This window comes from Thunnus maccoyii, chromosome 17, assembly GCF_910596095.1.
Source record: "Thunnus maccoyii chromosome 17, fThuMac1.1, whole genome shotgun sequence".
Taxonomy (NCBI): domain Eukaryota; kingdom Metazoa; phylum Chordata; class Actinopteri; order Scombriformes; family Scombridae; genus Thunnus; species Thunnus maccoyii.
The window spans coordinates 10,804,113-10,822,706 of NC_056549.1; the positions used below are offsets into that span (position 1 = coordinate 10,804,113).

At 40.9% G+C, this 18,594-nt stretch overlaps 1 protein-coding gene across 3 annotated transcripts in view; it reads left to right on the top strand.

Annotated features, from left to right (window-relative positions):
• Positions 1-18,594, top strand: part of atad2b (ATPase family AAA domain containing 2B) — an 81,940-nt gene that overhangs the window by 10,602 nt on the left and 52,744 nt on the right. For all 3 annotated transcript variants that reach the window (XR_006092136.1, XR_006092135.1, XM_042391008.1), the window contains exons 16-23: positions 5-316; positions 940-1,090; positions 2,740-2,926; positions 3,603-3,788; positions 11,231-11,366; positions 12,670-12,863; positions 13,016-13,175; positions 17,500-17,622. Coding sequence is in view for 1 of the 3 variants with exons in the window: in XM_042391008.1 (XP_042246942.1) it covers positions 5-316; positions 940-1,090; positions 2,740-2,926; positions 3,603-3,788; positions 11,231-11,366; positions 12,670-12,863; positions 13,016-13,175; positions 17,500-17,622 (1,449 nt within the window). In the remaining 2 variants the exon portion in view is untranslated. The remainder of the gene's footprint in view (positions 1-4; positions 317-939; positions 1,091-2,739; positions 2,927-3,602; positions 3,789-11,230; positions 11,367-12,669; positions 12,864-13,015; positions 13,176-17,499; positions 17,623-18,594) is intronic.

The following is an 18,594-nucleotide window of genomic DNA, read 5'->3' on the forward strand; positions in this document are numbered from 1 at the left end:
CCAGGCTATTGCGGTGCTGACATCAAAGCACTTTGCACAGAGGCAGCCTTGGTGGCATTGCGCCGCCGCTACCCCCAGATCTACGGCAGCAGCGTCAAACTGAAGCTGGATGTCACATCCATCGTCTTGGGGCCTGGCGACTTCAGCAAGGCCATGAGGACAATCGTCCCAGCCTCCCAAAGGGCTCTGGCTCCCCCAGGCCGAGCCCTGTCCCCTACCCTCAGGCCCCTGCTGGCCAGCTCTTTCTCCTTGGTGCTGAAAGCTCTGCTCCGAGTCTTCCCCCATGCTCAATGTACTGACATGGACAACACACACGGTAGGTATCTGGAACCCTGGGTTTCAGCTGTGTCGTTTGTTTTCACTTTACATCTGCTGATTGCTGATTCTTCTTGCTGACTCTTGCTCTCTTCTCCCTTGCCACTTGTCTCACTTGTTAGTGTGCTCTACCTTTGGCACTGCGTAGTATTTGATTATCTCTTTCCCCCCATCTTATTACCAAAGTGCTTTGTATCACCCTCACACACTGAATCTGTAGTGAAACATTCCCCCTCAATATGTAGAGGTAATGGCACGGAGATTAGATAGCTAGTCATCCTGCTAGCCCCTCAATAACTCAACTGCCACTCCAATCAACAGAAGAGTGTTTACAGCAGATTAGCCACAGTGCAACACTTGACCAGATTGCTTATGGGAGTTGTACTTCTTGCACCCAATAATGGCATGAATTTCCCAAGGTGTTGTTTTGCTTTAAATGCCCATTACATTTCATCTATTAAGCCAGCTCTTTTTTTTATTCTCACTTTTTGGTGTCAGTGAAAGGTTTGCTTTGAAGATAAAACTTTGTAGAAATAAACATTTTAGTGGATTTGCCACCATTGTTCTCAATAATGCCTGGAAAAATTAGTATGTCTGTTAGAACTCTGTCCCTCTCTGTGCTAGGCGGTGACAATCAACTGCTTGAAGAGGACTTGTACAGTGATGATGACAATGAGGATGGCTCTGCTTCCATATATGAAGTCCAGCCTGCTGCATCCCCAAAGAGTCAGCTCTCCTCTTCTGCAATGCACAGACCCTTCCTCCATTACTCCCCGTGAGTCCACAAAATCATGGTTTTAAATGTCACCAGATGAATAAGTTATGTGTAATAAAGTTTATTTGAAGTCCATAGTCGGTAGTGTCTCAGTACACTTGACACATCTGAATTGCAATAAATGTAAACAAGCAATACAAATGAACATTGAGAGGGAAAAAAACTTATCTCATATCAAATTGTATGAAATACATTCTCTATATACTGACCTTTCTCCCTCTGCTCGATATTTCCTTAAAAAAAAAACACATAGGTTCGAACCATTTGAATATCCATTTTTGCGCATTATGTCCATAAGAGGGCAAACCAATACAACGAGAGACATAACTACTTAACTACTATAGGTGTATTTATTTCACTGTAAACACATAAAAACCTAAACATGTCTTTTAAAAGATCTACATACCTACACCTTACAAATTAAATACACTGTAAAACTCCATTTGAAGACTGTAGATCTCTCTGCCATCATTACCACACGGTAGTTGTTGAATTATTCGCTTGTTTCAGCTTGACCTACATTTCATTTTCAATTAGTGAAAGTGAGGTTGTGTGACTCCTGTCCTTCATGCAATGCATTCAGTGCAGCGGCCCAGACCCACGCAAGAACTCGCAAGGCAGACAGCTGCAAGTTGGTTCTAATCATAGTCATCTAGCTAGGGACTAATGCAACCTAGTAGAGGGAAGCTTGTCTATATGTGTAACCCTACACTCAATCAATGAAAAAGACAGGGGTTTTTCAGGCCAAGAGAGAAGTGTGGCTAGAATCTAGTGTTGCACCAGAAGTAAATGTGTCATCAGAAAGCTAGAGTGTATTTCAAGTGGAATGAGCAACAAACAGAGTTCAATGGCTCCACGGGCAGCACTCAGTTGTAGTGGAAAAAGGGCTATATCAGAGGAGAGGATGAAAGAAAAGAGAAGGCAGTAAGACAGTTCTGAAATCAGAATTGCAATCGCTGCTTCTATTAAAAGATGGGGAGACAAGAAGGAACAGGATGGCTTAAGGACAGACACATGGCTTTTCATTTACTGGAACCATTTATTGAGTAACCTGTTAGGCAGTTATCAAGCCTATAGTCTTCAGATCTTCCAAATATACTTGTAACACTGAAATAGGAATTTTCCTGCAAGAGTGGTGTATGCTGTGTACGAAAATAAAACGTCTCAAGGCAAATGTTTAGAATTAAAGAAGTAGATGGTCTATTGGACGGTCAACAAACCCTCAAAGCCAGTATGAACTGGCCTTATTATTAAATCTTACAAAACACCTGTGCCAGTGAAAACTCACAGTAATCTCCAGTCTTCCTCAAAGAACAGTTAGAAGTCCTATTTATAGAGCAGAAATCATGGAACAGCGGGACGGAGATAGAGATGCCATTACTTCTGATTTGTTTTCATAGATGCAAAACATTCAGTAGAATTACTGGTATTGCATACAGATGCAGACCTTACAGACAACACAAGCAGAGCCCATTATATAGGCATGCCTATATTGAAGGGAATTCAGGATTCTTGAGTTAGTATCAAAAACTCTACAGACAACAATGACTACATTTGAGTAATAGTATGTCTCCTGGTCAGTTATGAAAGGCAACAGATAATCGTGCAATGCTAACTCTGAACCCCCCCCCCTCCTTTTCTGCTTCTAGCTCTGCCCTCCAACAGCCCACTGCGTACCGGCCTCGTCTGCTGCTAGCCGGGGCCCCAGGCTCAGGACAGAGCTCCCATTTGGCCCCTGCCTTGCTGCACCACCTGGACAAGCTGCCAGTGCACCGCCTGGACTTGCCCACTCTCTACTCTGTTAGCGCTAAGACGCCAGAAGAGTCCTGTGCTCAGGTAACACACACTGATGCATGGGGAAAAATGCAAATATAGATTCAAGCAGATCCACTCAAGCAACTCACTGGTTTAATGTGTGATGACTGTCCTTAAACTTTGCTTCTTTTAACTTTTTATTTTTTTTATTTTTTGGGGGGGGGCATTTTAGCTTTTATTGGATAGTTGGCGATGAAGAGGCAGACAGGAAACATTGGGGGAGAGAGAGATGCGTATGATCTCTTTTCTTTTTTTTGACTTTTTCTTGTTGTTAAGCAACACACAGGAACTCAGCTGCATTCAGACTGAAAACAGCCCTGTGTAAAACAATACAAGGAGCTGTGTTGGTGTGGGCGTGTTGTTTAAAGTGCTGGGGAGACAATGAAATACAATCCAGGAAGTCTGGTTGGAGTAACATATTATTGCATTTAAGAAAAACACTGCACAGCGGTTTGTAATACTCACAGAATGGATTTTACAATTCTGGGAAGTTATCACATTGCAACCCTGTTTACTAGTGGGAACATGTAGAACGTGTCTGTGTCCACGGACCTCCGAAAAAAGTAAAAATGGAACCACATGCACGTCTGCAGGACCACAGCTGTCTGTGGATGCTGAAAGCATGAATTGGCCTTAAGGTTCTTGTTCATTCAGAGTTAAGCAACATTATGTGTCTGATCTATCTGTGTGGTCCTAGGTTTTCCGTGAGGCCCGCCGGAGCGTGCCCAGTGTGGTGTTCATGCCGCATATCTCAGAGTGGTGGGAGACAGTGGGTGATACTGTGAAGAGCACCTTCCTGACCCTGCTACAGGATGTGCCCTCTTTCAGCCCTGTCCTTATTTTTGCCACTGCTGAAACTCATTACTCACACCTGTCAGATGAGGTAAGAAGACAGAGTACACACATACACCTGAGCTGAGATTTTTACATTTAATTGGAGACCTGTTTCATATATTGGGGGGGGGGGGTTGTTATATATTTGTTTTGATGCTATTTCTTCCATTATTTCTGAGAGGGGAGTATTAACCTGATGCAATTTAATGTTGTAGTAAACCATGATCAAAAGGATTTCTTTCTTTTTATCATAGTCAGGATCGCTAGTGCAGACAGGGTCTTGGTCAAGGTCATCTGCTCCTACAGAGTTTTTGTCTACTTTAGCTCCATCTCCCTTTTCTTGTCATTTATCCCACTGCCCACTTTTCTCCCTGGTTATCACCCACTCCTGCTCCTTTATCCTTTCACTTGGATTTATTATTCTCTTTCTGAAAGCTAAAGCAGAGTCAGACCACCCGTTGGGGGTTAGGCTGTAAGGGAGGGGATTCATTAGAGTAAGGGGAAATAGAGAAAAATGGAAGGGAAAAAAGAGACAGAGAAAAATAAGGAGGAGGGTCTTCTTCAGGCAACAGAAGGACTTTAATTAGGTCTGGGGGTTGACAGCCCCATGTCTTCACCCCAGGACACACACACACCATATCAATATGCCTGTGCAGACTGGGCAGGTTTTTTTTTTCTGTGTGCTCTGTGTGTGTGTGTGGCTGCTGCTGTTTTGGCATCGCCTCAACCCTGGCCACACTCCAAGGCTAGAGAGGCTCTCAGGATGATTCTTGCCCTGTACTTGACTCATTAGGACTGAGGCACCTGGGCTGTTGCATCCAATGGGGGCTTTCTTTTTTAACCTCTTCACTTTCTGGTTGCAACATTTTTTGTTTTATTTTCTTTATTCGTTTATGGCCATTTTTTTTACTTGTTGCTATCTTTCTTTATTTTTCTCTATCATCAGTTGAAGCTATTCCACCTTTATAGTTGACAGTTCCCTGCAATTCTCTATATTGCTTTTAGGCTTTTTACTTCACTTAACTCCAGCATGATTGTTGATTTGCATGCTGTGTAAAAAGATTAAGTTTGAAAATGGAAGCACTCACACCCCATAGACCATTCAGTCCCATTGTCACATGGTAGCATTTCGTTATATACTAGATAACTGAAAGGTGGCTGAAACTGTGTATGATTGTCAATTACTTTCTCTATGAATTAATTTTTCTTTGGTCAATGAGCATATAGCCATGTAACCTGGAAAATTGGGAAACGCAAAGTGGAATAAATAGAGTGCTCAAGTCAATATGGACTCAGTATGAGGGTATCAAGAAGAGGTCGCCCGATAGTGAATTTTTAAAGGCTGATATAAGATTGTAACATTCTGCTAGCCTAAAAAGTCTTGTTCAGCGTTTGGTTGTACTAAAAGAAAAAAAAGTTTTTCCAGGAAGTACATTTTGTTTTAATGTTATAAAGCCTGTTTTTTGTTAGTGAAAATTAGCATTAACATTTGCATTATCACAGTTAACCATAGACTGTAAATGCACCGTGCTAACCAAGCTAACAGCTCGCCTTATGGTCAGCTCCACCCTCTCGTCTCGAAATCCAAGATGGCGATGGTCAAAATGCCAAATTCAAGGCTTCAAAATGGGAGTCCACAAACCAACAAACAGTGGCTACGTCCATTATTTTATTTACACATATTTTTATGTGTTCTGTTCCCATATTGGCAATGATAAACACTTTTTTGTATGCTTGATAAATGGTCGACAGAAAGATGAATATTATTGCCTAACTTTTGAGTTGGACCATTGCCCAGTTGTTGCTTTATTTACTCTGAGAAAAAGATTCACATCTGTGACATTCTCACTGTTAAATTAATTCACAGCTGCACCAACCTTTAGTAGACTGGCTGCCCTCTGAAAATTAATTGAAGATTGATTTTTTTTTTTTTTTTTAATGTTAAATGTTAAACCTTTTGTTAAACATTTTGGCCACACTGGGAGCTTCAGATAAACTTTCGAAAAGATTTTATTTTTGGTAATGGCTGCTTTCTGGTTATTTCCAATAAGTCAGTGCTGGTTATTTGGTTGCCAAAGCTCATATTTTCTATGTTGAAGCTTCCTACAATTACATGAAAGCACCAACCTCACAGAGCTTTTAAATCAATCCATGCTCCTGGCTCTATTACAAACAATGATATAACTTATTAACTGTGGTGGGTTAATTATCTCAAGCAAATTTCAAGTCTCTTCTTATTTGATTATAATACTAAGAGGACTATAACAAGTGGCTCCCTACAAGGTTGTCTAACTAAAAGTCAGTTGGCTCTGTTATGCTTTGGGGGGAATTTTGCTGGCATGGTTTGGGACCACTTGTCCCCTTAGAGGGAAGGGTCACTGCAAATCAATACAAAGTTGTTCTGATTGATCACCTTTATCCTATGATGAAACATTTCCTGATAGTAGTGGTCTCTTCCAGGATGACAATTCCCCCATCCATAGGGCACGAGGGGTCACCGAATGGTTTGATGAGTATGAAAATGATGTGAATCATATGCTATGGCCTTCGCAGTCACCAGATCTCAACCCAGTTGAACACCTATGGGAGATTTTGGACCAACATGTTAGAAGAATGGTGTTCATCCCTCCAGTAGAGTTCAGAGACTTGTAGAATCAGTGCCAAGGTGCATTGATGCTGTTCTGGCGGCACATGGTGGCCCAACACTTTATTAAGACACTTTTCCTTTAATTTGTCACCTGTCTGTATATGGAGGACAAACCGCGTATGAAACGCTAGAGGACTTTTAATTTGAAACGACAGATATAGGAAGTGGCAGCCAGCCGAGGCGAGTGATGAAGTTACATGTTTTATGTGTAAAACAACTGCTGTTGCTACTAGTGATTTTTGGTTGGACCAAAGGGACCAGCCCTATAAACGCAATGTCTGTGACAGACTGAGTTAGTGAATCACTGACTATAACTTCGTTGGCTGACCAATGATGTAACTTCATCACTCGCCTCGGCTGGGTGTCACCAGATGTTGCCACTTCCTATATCCGGCGTTTCAAATTAAAAGCCCTATAGCGTTTCATATACGGTCCAGCCATATACTAGGTTTTTACCTAGTCTTGTCTATGTGATGCAGGTGTTATTAACTACAAGCCCTGTATGGAAGTTGGTCCCACTGATACAGTGCCCCAGATTTTTCAGAGAGAGCACAATTAGCAGACTGTTTGCTAAAAGAGTGGAATTGTGCTTTGGATGCTAATCAGTTTTCTTTTCTATCATGTAATCATTGGGTCTATGTGTTGGAACAGTTTGTTTGTTCAAATGAGATTCCCTATCCCTTGTCTCAAAAGTGTCCCCGGGGCTTCATTCATGCAAAGGTTTGAGGAGTTTTGGATTCAATTTTTAGACATGGTCATGCTGCAGACTACGGTGCTTTAAGTGATTTGGCTATCTGTTAGAGTGTTGTTTCACTCTCTGGCACAGAGAACACAGTGACAGCTGCTGTCTCAGCTCCAAAGCTCAGCAGGGAGCAGGGAGCATCCCTCCCCAGCCAAAACTGACACTACAGGCTTGGGTCCAACTACATAGCCTCCCTTCCTCCCTTAACAACCGTTCCCTCTGCTTAGATTGACTTGCTTTTTGGTGGAGGACCGATGGAAATTGCTAGAACATGTGATTGTTAGGGTTAGGAAACTGCGGTTAGAGAGAGAGAGATGGCATCCCGACAGTTCATTACTTTTAGTATTGTAACACTTTTTGTGATGTGTGTTATGAGGTATCATAAGTGCTTTGTAATGGCACGAAGTGAATGTTGAATGAGAATGCTTGCAACACAGTTTTACCGTAAGGACATGATTATCGATGCATCAGGAATCTGGTCTCAGTGTGAGACAGATGTACCGTCCCAAACAACACATAAGCCAGTATCATCAGTATCTAACCCTTTTACTTTTTGTTGCTTTGGCAGCATATTCTTGTATCGCTTTCATTTAGCATATTTCTTTAAGATTTAGGAGGAGTTTTAAGTGTAAAAAATGTGTACCTGGCTTTCATAGAGCTGTATTTTAACAAAAACAGACAACTTTTTTTGATATGGTGAAGTCTTAGAGCACAGTGTAAAGTTTCTGGAATTTCAACCTTAATCATGATTTTGTGTCTTGATTGACATCTATAGTTTTAATAACAGACATACCATATTTATTATGCACAATAATTATTACATATAATACATGTGAGGTCACGTTATGCTGAGTGGCCACACTTGAAGGTGGGCTGGAAAGACTGCCACCGTAGAGGACAGATGAGATGTCTGTTCAAATGTGGATACGCTTTTGGACAGCCTTTCCTCAAAAAGGCATTTATTTTGTTGCATTCATTTGTACACACAAAAACGTGCTGAATGTAGTTGTCCAGAGACCCCTTAAATGACTTCCAAGTGCACATCCAGCTTTTGTGTGTCATGTGAGTCTCCAAAAGCAATTCTTCGAGGAGTGCACTTTAAAATAACTGGTAACATCAGTTATAGTGATAGCATGACAGAGTGTCAAAAAATCACTTTTCACTATCCATACATCCATTTGTTCATTTTCTGCCACTTATCTGGGTTTTAGTCGCCTTGGCAGTAGGCTAAGCAAGGTATCCCATACGTCCTTCTCCCTAGCCATATCCTCCAGCTCTCTTTGGGGGATCCCAGCATGTTCTGGGTCTGCCATGTGGTGTCGTTCCAGTTATACGTGCCTCAGACACCTCCACAGGGATGCAACTTGGAGGCATCCGAAACAGAAGCCTGATCCACCGCAACTGACTCCTTTCAATGCAAATGGGCAGCGGTTCTACTCCTCACCCTATCTTTAAGTTGAGCCCAGCTACAAACTAATTTTTGTGGCTCGTATCCAAGATGTCATTCTTTTGCTCACTACTCAAAGCTCATGACCATAAATGAGGGTTGGAACGTACACTGACTGATAAATTGATAGTTTTGTCTGTAGGCTCAACTCCCCGCTTCACCACCACAGTCCAGTACAGCATCTGCATCACTCAGGGCACTGCACCAATCCGGCTGTTGATTTCACGCTCCATCTTCTCCTCACTTGTTTGTCACCAGCAGCACTTTACCTTATTGTCTAGATGTGATTATCAACATTTTTCTCATGCTTGGTGTATAACAGGATGCTGAAAGCACTTCTTTGTGCAATCCCTTCTTATATGAAAGCATTTAGTACCGTCTTTAGGCAATTATGATTCAGTCAGGTTTCTCAGCTATAGCTGCTTTTATGTGGATCACATGAAAAGTTATTCACTCAAGCTGTGTTTTACTGTTGATGCATTTTATTCCTGTATTAGGGCTTTTTTTTCTTCAGAAAATTGAGACAGACATGTAGTAATGGGGCAGAGTCGGGCAGCCTCACAGGAATGATTTTTAGTTTGCTTTTAAGTCAATTTCTACAGTTAAGAATTTATTATGCTCGCAGATCAAATGCCCAGTTTTGTTTAAGGGTTGCTCCAGCCAGACATCCCTCATTTTCTTTGTACATCCCAGCCCTCTCCTCTAACCCCCTCCCTCCTTTTATCCATTCATCTATCAACACGTTTCTGCTATCCCTCCCTGTGCCAACACCCCTGCAGCCTTTATCATGATGAAAAATACTGAGAATCATTACCTACTGTGTGCTACATACACTTTGACTGTCTGTGGCTCCCCTGCTGTCTTCCCCAGTTTTACTCCATTCCTCCTTTTTTCCTCCCGTCTTCTGAGGCGAAAAAAAATCCAGAGCAGGAAAGAAAGAGAACAGAAGGCAATGCAGAGAGAAAGGGAGAACAAACATGTCACAGATAATGGAGAGAATCGATGGCAAAGACAGATGGGGGGGGTGGAGGGGGGGATATAAAGTGGAAAGTAGGTGCTTAGTCTGCAACAGGGCTTCCCTTTGGAAGCAGCCTTGAGCTCCATTTGTAGAATCGAACTAGGATCTTTGAAGCCCCCCCCCCCCCCCCCCCAGCCCAAGTATCGATGTAGTATCTGCCAGAAATTAATGCTCATGTGTTTGTTTGCCTGCACTGTATTTTCATTTATCAAATAATTTAACTCCTTGCTTTGTCATCTGGCTACCTGGTTACACTCATGGTATTGCTCCCGGTTATTGTTTTGACCATAAAAATGACATGGTATTGATAAATGTCAGAATTGTCAATTATCAGCCTATTATAATTGAGAAAATAGGCCAGTTTAAGTCCTGTGTTTCATTACTGATGTGTAAAAGATACTGGATAAATGTGGTGAAATTTTCATTTAGTATAAATCACGTAGTTTATTTGTCAATATTCACTGAAAGTATGAATGGTTTGCATAGTTTGTCCAGATATCATCTGGATTCTAATAGTAATGACTGAAGACCCAATGTCTTTTTTACTACTGCAAGTAATTTGTACAAATAAAATTTCATCTCTTCATTAAATCCTGAACATCTAATCAGTATGCTTAGTCTCTGCTATGCTATTCATGTTTTAGTCTCTTGTAGTGTCGGATGAAAACAGGCACATCGGCAGCACACTGTCTACAAAATAATGTACTATTCATCATTGTGCTCATTTTCAGTATTTGACAAACCTAAATTGGAGTAATGAGTTGGCTACAGTGGCTGTGCAAAATGAAATGAAATTGAACTGAAATGTAGTATTCTCAAATTTTGATCTATTTTATAGGGAACTGAAATTAAGAAATGAAAGAAGTAGATCTGATGTACTGCTCTAAGACTTAAACCACAGTCCATTTTTCTGAAAAATTACAACTTAAATGTCTCTTTACTAGAATAATTCATAATAAAAAAAATCAGGTCTTTTCATGAAACCTGAATATTAAATAGCTGATCTGCCTGCACTGTGTACTAACACACTAGGATTAAAAGTTAACAAAATGCATCAATAAGGATAACCTTCTCAAAGATGTTGGAAGGTTTCAGTAACAACATAGCAACAAACAAAAAAGATATGGTTATGTTAGAACAGTTTCCATCATAATCTGGTCTGTTAGGAGTTTTTCAGTCCAGCCAACCCTTTACACCCTTGTACGTTAGTTTACTGGCCCAGAACAGAACAGCTCAATCAATAGTTGCGAACATTAACACCACAGACTAAAGCTTGATCCCCACAAAATGTACTTGAATGTATTTTGAAGGTGGACTTTTGTGAATGTATTAAATGTTATGAACAGAATGTTTATCCACTTTGCATGTTTACACATATTCACACTAATTTATGTAGTTTTTGCAATTAAACTGGTCTGAATCAGAGGCACTTTCCACCCAGTGGTTGAAACTAGTATAGCTTTTGTTATAATAAGTTTTCTGCTTCTACTAGTCTAGTTCATAATATCCTGCAGCATTTGTACTTTTGTACTTTTGAAATGCTGTTTCTTTTACAAAATGGCATTTAATTATAAGGCACAGCAATATATGGTGTTGGTGACTGATTTCTCATTGGTTCCTGATTGTTTTTAATCCAGGTGAGAAGTATGTTTCAGAGGACCTATGGGGAGGTAGTAACGCTGTGTCCTGCAGGAGAAGAGGACAGGAGGAGCTTCTTCTCTAACCTGCTGCTGGTCCAAGCAGCCAGGGCTCCACCACGCTTCAGGAATGCAGGTATTCACTCTGTCTTCTTACAGTATGTATACACATACAGGCTAAGAAAGTTATGACTCATGTCTGCTGTCATTCCTAGAGGGCAGTGTTGTCTGCATGTGCCTCTTTTCCTTCCTTGCTATGTTCTCAGTCGTTCCCACAGTACTTTTCGGATGTAGTGAAAGGAAGGGGATCAGATATTATTTGATGTGTGTGCATAATTCATTCACATTTGCACACTGCAGTATGTTTGACATATTTAAGAATCATTTTTTGTCACTTCAGATTGAGAATAGAAGTGTACAGATGTAAGATACATAAGGCACTGCATACACAGGAGTAAGATTGGCCCAGTGTGAAGCCTGTACTTTCCTTGACATCTCTATCCCTCAGTCAAATCAGGGCTCCCAACCCCCAATCACATTTCGATCCACCCGTCAAACTACCCCCTGCCATTTCCTCAGACCTCAGTGCTCCCCAAGCCCTCCGTTCCAGTTCAATATGAGAGAACTGTCAACCGAGGCTTTCAAATGTAAATGGTGCCCAGCGTTCATCCGCCGATTCCTCATTGATGCAAGGCAGGGGTCCCCCGCTTTACTCACCTGGTGCTCTTCAGGGGTTCCTGCCTGACTAAGACTGCAGCCTGGCTTCCAGCAGAGGGGCCGGCAGAAAAGCAGAGAGAGGAATTGCTATGAGAGGGCACGACTGCTATTAGCCATAATTAGAATCAGGGTTTGGATTGCTGCTTTTGAGTGAAGCGGCCCGAGGTGCTGTGGAGCCTTCCTAATGATGTCGGCAGATGCCTTGGGCTAGGACTGGTGCCTAGGTAGAGGAAGAGAGGATATCTGCTTGCCTTGCTTCATCACTCTGTCATTGGCTAGAGGCTATTCCTTAGTGTATTTCAAAACATGTGGTTGTGAAGGAGCTTAGCTGTATTATTTTCTTCAGCTGCACAAATCTTAAAACATGTTTTTTTCCTGGGGTAAGTATTACTTGGCCTGTGTCTGGAATTATGTTAAAAGGAAAAGGTCAAGGATCAGGTTTGAGGTGTGACTGTCTGGTTCATTCCTAACCAATGTGCTAGCTGTGTGTATATTTATTTTTTTTGCATTTGTTATGGGTTTAGTGATTTTGCCTATAGCTGAGGTCATTTGTGTGTTATTGTTTAGCCATGGGCATATGCACAAAGATTTTTTTATTTTTCCTCTGAAACTCTTGGTATTAGATTATTCTGTCTTGACTATAGATATAAGTTGTGTTAAAACTTTTTAGTTATCCCAGATCTTTGTCTGTGCTTCTCACTTTTTTGCTTCTCTCCTGACAGAGAGGTGTGAAGAGGTACTACCTGTGGCAGAGGCTCCAGGCCCCAGAGTCCTGTCAGCAGAGGAACAGCGCCGCCTGGCTGAACAGGAAGAGAACACACTACGTGAGCTCAGGCTCTTTCTCAGGGACGTGACCAAGCGCCTGGCCACTGACAAACGTTTTAACATCTTCAGCAAGCCAGTTGACATTGAGGAGGTAAAAGAGAAATGGACTCACCTACACCTTGTTATCTCACTCATAGTTAGCTCACTCATAGCAAGAACTTACCTAATTAACATATGCCCCACAAAATACAAAGATCCTGCTGGAACATTGTCTGTACTCTGTATTGTGTGCTTGTGTGTCAGGTGTCAGACTACCTGGAGGTGATTCGACAGCCCATGGACCTGTCCACTGTCATGACCAAGATTGACACCCACAAGTATCTTACAGTGAAGGACTTCCTGGTGGACATCGACCTTATCTGCAGTAACGCTTTAGAATACAATCCTGACAAGGACCCTGGAGGTAAGAAGGAAAATGACATTGGCATGCTCATGAATAATACATACATGCACATTTAGAGTACTGTACATAAATGCACATGCAATATATGAATGAAATGCATAAAAATAAATATGCACTATTCACATGTTTGTACTCCAACAGACATGCACCTTCATGTACATAATCACTTAATCACAGCACCAATCTGCCCCATGTTAGAAAATAAGGAATCATTTTGAAAAAGTTCACACTTTTGTGCTATGGTAGGCTAAACACATCAGAGATTTTCTTTATTAACACAGAGATATTGGATTAATATATACATATCTTCCCATCCAACTCCTGGTAGTAAAACGAACAAGTGTCATGGAATTCCTTTAATCCCAAACTCAACCATAATATTAAGTGTAGAACTGACACTGACTATTTATTGACAACCTTTCATACGTTTGTATTTGTGTGATGACGCACAACAGTCCTGTGATCATGAGTCTGCATTGGACTCTCCAAACAACTGTGACAATGTGTTTCTGTAGTTATTGTTGTGTTCCATTAGGCTGTCATTGTGTGAATAAAAAGTAATTAGATTTAAAACCTAATGACTTATGAAGAGGGCCTCCAGGCAGTAAAATTACAAAACCTCAGAACGCTTTTCTTCAATTTGGAAATTCAAATGAAATAAAGTGCATACAGGCCCCACTGAAAATAGCATTTCCACAGTGTAATTCATGCTCTGTAGCTGAGGAAGGCTGCATATGCATGAAAATTTAATTGTGTCTCTTGTCTTGCAATTTGAACCGATTTTTACCTCAAGCCTCCTTACTGTCTCAGCACCTTTTCCAAAGCTAAATACGGGCTTCATAATGAGTGCTGGAACACATAAAAACACACATGTACACACAATCGATCAAAGAAGCTTGTTGCAGTAGCTTAGAAATGAATTGGACTTATTTATACTGTTTAAATAGGCACTTGCTTGGATGACAGGGAAAAGCCCATGTGAATACATTTAAAAGAATAATGTGGAAAATGGGAAAAGTTAGGAAGAGCCTATTGCAAGGAAGAAAGAGTACTTTCTACCCGAATCAAATCTTCAACAGCAATACTATGATGTTAATTGAAAGCTGCATACAGTAGGCCTGCTTCAGGACCATTCAATTTATATGACCATTTTAATTCTCGCCTTGTGTGTTTAGCTGTTTCATTCCCTCACAAGGATATAGCGGCCTGATACTAATGGGAAGCAATTCTCTGCCAGCCCAAATGAATAAATCATATCTCTGTCTTTGCAGGCGAGGGCCTGGGTCATTTGTTGGAATGCAGGGTCTACAAATGATACACTAAAGGGGAAAAATGCAATTAGGCAGTTTAATAAAGAAGACTAACGAAGCCTCTTGCCTGCTCACCCAGTGCTTGGCCCAGGGAATATGGCCTAGACCCTGCACAATTATGTTGCTGGGGAAGTTTTACACCAGCTCACAAAGTGCTGGGAAAAAACCTCATTATCCCTCAGTGGTCTATTTCTCCTTGTCCTTCATGCAATCTTTATCGTACTGTCCTCCATGTACAATCATGTTTGCTTCCCTGTTTTTTCCCTCCCCACCTTGCTAAATAATTACTTTATTATGTTAAAAAAAGCCTGGTATCTCTGTGCTTCACAATGTGGCTCAGTGTCACAAATACTACTTTGTTGCTGGTGGGAAATGGTGATAACAAGCCTTTGACCATGAGGGAACATAACACAACAGCGTTGTCTATCAGTGCATGCTTGTCTGTTCTAGATGGGGAGGTTAGGCTGGGCCCATAAGGGTGCTGATGAGCTCTCACCATCCCACCTGGCCTTTGACACTTCTTCCACTGACAGGCATTTTTGCCCTTATAATGGACTTGGATGTGCACACACTCAGTCAAAAGTAAAGCACATGCACACACACACACACACATACAAAAATTGCCTCCATCGCAATTAGGCAGCAATCCTCCAATTAGACAAAGGAAGCTGCCAGATTGTTACCCCTCTGCCACTCTCTGCCTGAACTGTTCTCCCTCTGCCTGCCGTAATGAGAGACAACCTGTTTACAGTGGCTATGCTTTTAGTCTGCCTCTTCAGCTCAGTCCCTATATAGATGCAGGGAAAAAGGAAGATTTAATGATGCTGTGGTACATCTAAGGGAAAGGAGGCATAAGAGGCATAAGGTGTGTGTATGTGTGTGTATGCATTTAAAAAATATTTCATATTATGTGTTTGACAGGTACAATGAAATACAATGAAGATGAAGGACTTTTTTTTCACATTTTTGTCGAACATCCCAGTCACTGTTATCTATAACTGTGCAAGGTTCATCTTCCCAATCTTTTTTGATTTTATCAAGAGAGGTTTCTGTGAGATGGGAGATTAAGGTGTAAATTTTTGAGATGAGGACTTTCTGATTTGTGGGAATGTCCAAAATTGAATCAATTACTTACTTCGGAGGAATACTGGGGAAGGAGGCGTTATTTAGTTTAACAAAGTTACGGACCTATAAGTATCGAAATAGATAAGATTTTGGGAGGTTAAATTTTTCACACAGTTCACTGAAGCTACAGAAGACATTGTCAGTTCAAAGGTCCTTTAGACTGACAAGCCCTGCCATAGAGAAAAGGCTATATCAGTGCCAGGAGGGAGAAGGAGATGGTTATTGCGAATGGGACTGTGGTTAGACAATCCCTGGAGTCCAAAGGCAAGTCTAAATTGAGACCAGATTCTTAAAGTGGAAAAAACAATTCAGTTACAAGAAAATTGGGTTGGCCGAATGGGCAGTTTAGATGAAAGCAAAGCCAAAAGTGATGTAGAAGGACAGGATTTGGCTTCAACTTCACATCAACTTAATGTTGGTTCCTGGATCCAGAGAGTCATTTTGTGTATATTGGCTGCCCAATAATAGTTTCTTTGGTTAAGAAGTGCCAATCCGCCTACAGATCTATGCCTTTGTAAAAACTCTCTCCTGATCCTTTGGGTTCTGCCTTTCCATAAAAAATAGGAAATTAGTTTGTTTATTGTACAAAAAAAGGATTTGTAAAAAGACAGATATTGGAAAAGATACAAAAAGCGTGGAAGCACATTGATTTTAATGCAATTTACCCTCCCAGCAATGGTTATATTCAAACTGTTCCACCTTTCCAGGTCCTATTTAAGCTTGTCAATTAAGGGAGGGAAATTGTTTTTGTAAAGGTCTGATAATTGTCGACAGATATTTCACACCTAAATTCTTGAAATTGCTTCTAGGTATCTTAAACAGGAAGTACTTATCAGGGATCTGAAGGGCTAGATTGTTTACAGGAAAGCATTCATTCTTTGAAAAAAAGAAATTTATAACCTGGAAAAAGTCCCAAATCTGTTTAGCAGTTTGATTGTTTGGGCGATGGTAGAGATCAGGCTAGAAATAAACAATAATAAATGGTATAAAGAAAGTGTGTGTGTGTTCCGAACCACATCTGAGAATTCCTTGACTAAAACTGGCAGATTCAAGTGCGATAGAGAAAGGTTTGATCACCAAAGCAAATAACAAGAGGCATAAAGAGACAACCACTTCTGGTGTCTAAGTGGATGCTGGAGAGAAAAGAACATTGAGAAGGTGACAAATATTAGAGAAAGACTGTTGGTTTTTCATTAACCTGGTTTGGTCTGGTGATATAATGTTTAGCATGACCGATTCAAGCCGTGGAGCTACTGCTTTAGCTAGAATTGTATAGTATGCATTTAAAAGAGAGATGGGGGCAATAAGAACTGCAATCAGAATTTTCTTTACCTGGTTTTAATAGTAAGGTTATTGAAGCCTCAGTGAGAGTTTGAGGCAAGGCGTTCCAGAGAGTCTCAGATTATTTATATATATGTGTGTCTGCATGTGCCCACCTTTGTCTTAAATGGCTGAAGTGGTGATATCATGACCTCCTTGCATGTCTGAGTTCTGCCTGCATACATTTCTCACCAAAGCCAGCTCTCTTCTTTTATTCAAACTGTGGGAAAATGCTACAGTCTTTTTTCTCACAGGTACAGTGGAAAGAGGGGAGGGGGGGGGGGCAGTCTTTTAATGCTTTGCCTTACATACATGGTAGAGTGCGGAGAACATGTAACATTCAACTGCAAACTACAGTCCTGCACAAGTCTTGATGGTTGCAGGAAAATTATATTTTTAAAAAAGAAAACATAAACCTTTACTAATGCCATGGCAGAGATACTGGTTGATATCCTGTGTTACAAAGGGCATGTCCTTGAACATACATGCACTCACATGTCCACACAGAAAACCCCAGTTTTGCATCTTGTGACACTACTGTTGTTTCACTCTCTCCCTCATTTTCTCAGACAAGGTGATCAGGCACCGAGCATGCAGTTTAAAGGACACGGCCCATGCTATATTTGCTGCTGAGCTGGATCCCGAGTTTGACCGCATGTGTGAAGAGATCAAGGAGGCTCGCAGGAAGAGGGGTAAGAACATCATTTAAACTAAGCAAAATGGAAAAAACCGTTAACAAAACATGAAAAAATTTGCAGACCTAAACGGGTCGTAAATGAGCAGTTTGCTGCTTGTGAAAAGCATGGTTTTACAAGATTATAAATTTTAATAACTGCGATTACCTGATAAATCCTTGATTTTTTTTGTTATGTTATTGATTCAGCAGACTACTCTTGAAGCCAAAAAACACAACACCATTTGTTTATTTAAATATACAAGAATTTTGGTAGAATACTCATTCAGTTGAATGATGAGCCCGAGCCAGTCCGTGTTGGCTGTGTTGTTCTCAGTTTAGGCTCTCCCCCTCTCTCTTTTGTTGAAATGCTTTGACAGATTATTTCAGAGAATGGAAACCTGCTTTTAGGAAGAAAAATCTGTAGGGTAGCCCAGTAGTACTTGATGGAGCAGTCAGTTTTTAGTGCAGAGTATGTGGCGCAGAAAGGAGTGATGCCCGAGGCTCCACTGTTCCAGACAGTACCTTCTGTGCTAGCTGTCTGCCTGGTGCTCTGCATCTGTACACTCACCAAACAGCCCCAAGCAGTGGCGAGTGGACTTAAGTTAAATCTAAATCAGGCTTATGCACATAGAAACACACATTTACAATGTAGTTAAATGATACATTTAAGCTCTTAAGTATTGGATTTTATGTAAGTTGTCAAATATTGGAGCACAAAGGCATGTAATCATATGCAAATATTCCTGTTGCCATGCTTGCCCATGTGGGAATAGGCTAATTAACACACTTCCTTATACTGAACACAGTACTCATATAACAGGGCTCCCACTTACCCACATAAAACGGTGTGTAAATATACTAGTTATTAAATGAATATATTTATTAATTTATGTGTCTTATCATGACTGAGGTACTGTAGGTCCAGCTGTACACTTGCCAAGATAAAACATGACTTTGTGTCTATGTACATGTGCAAGCATATGTGCAA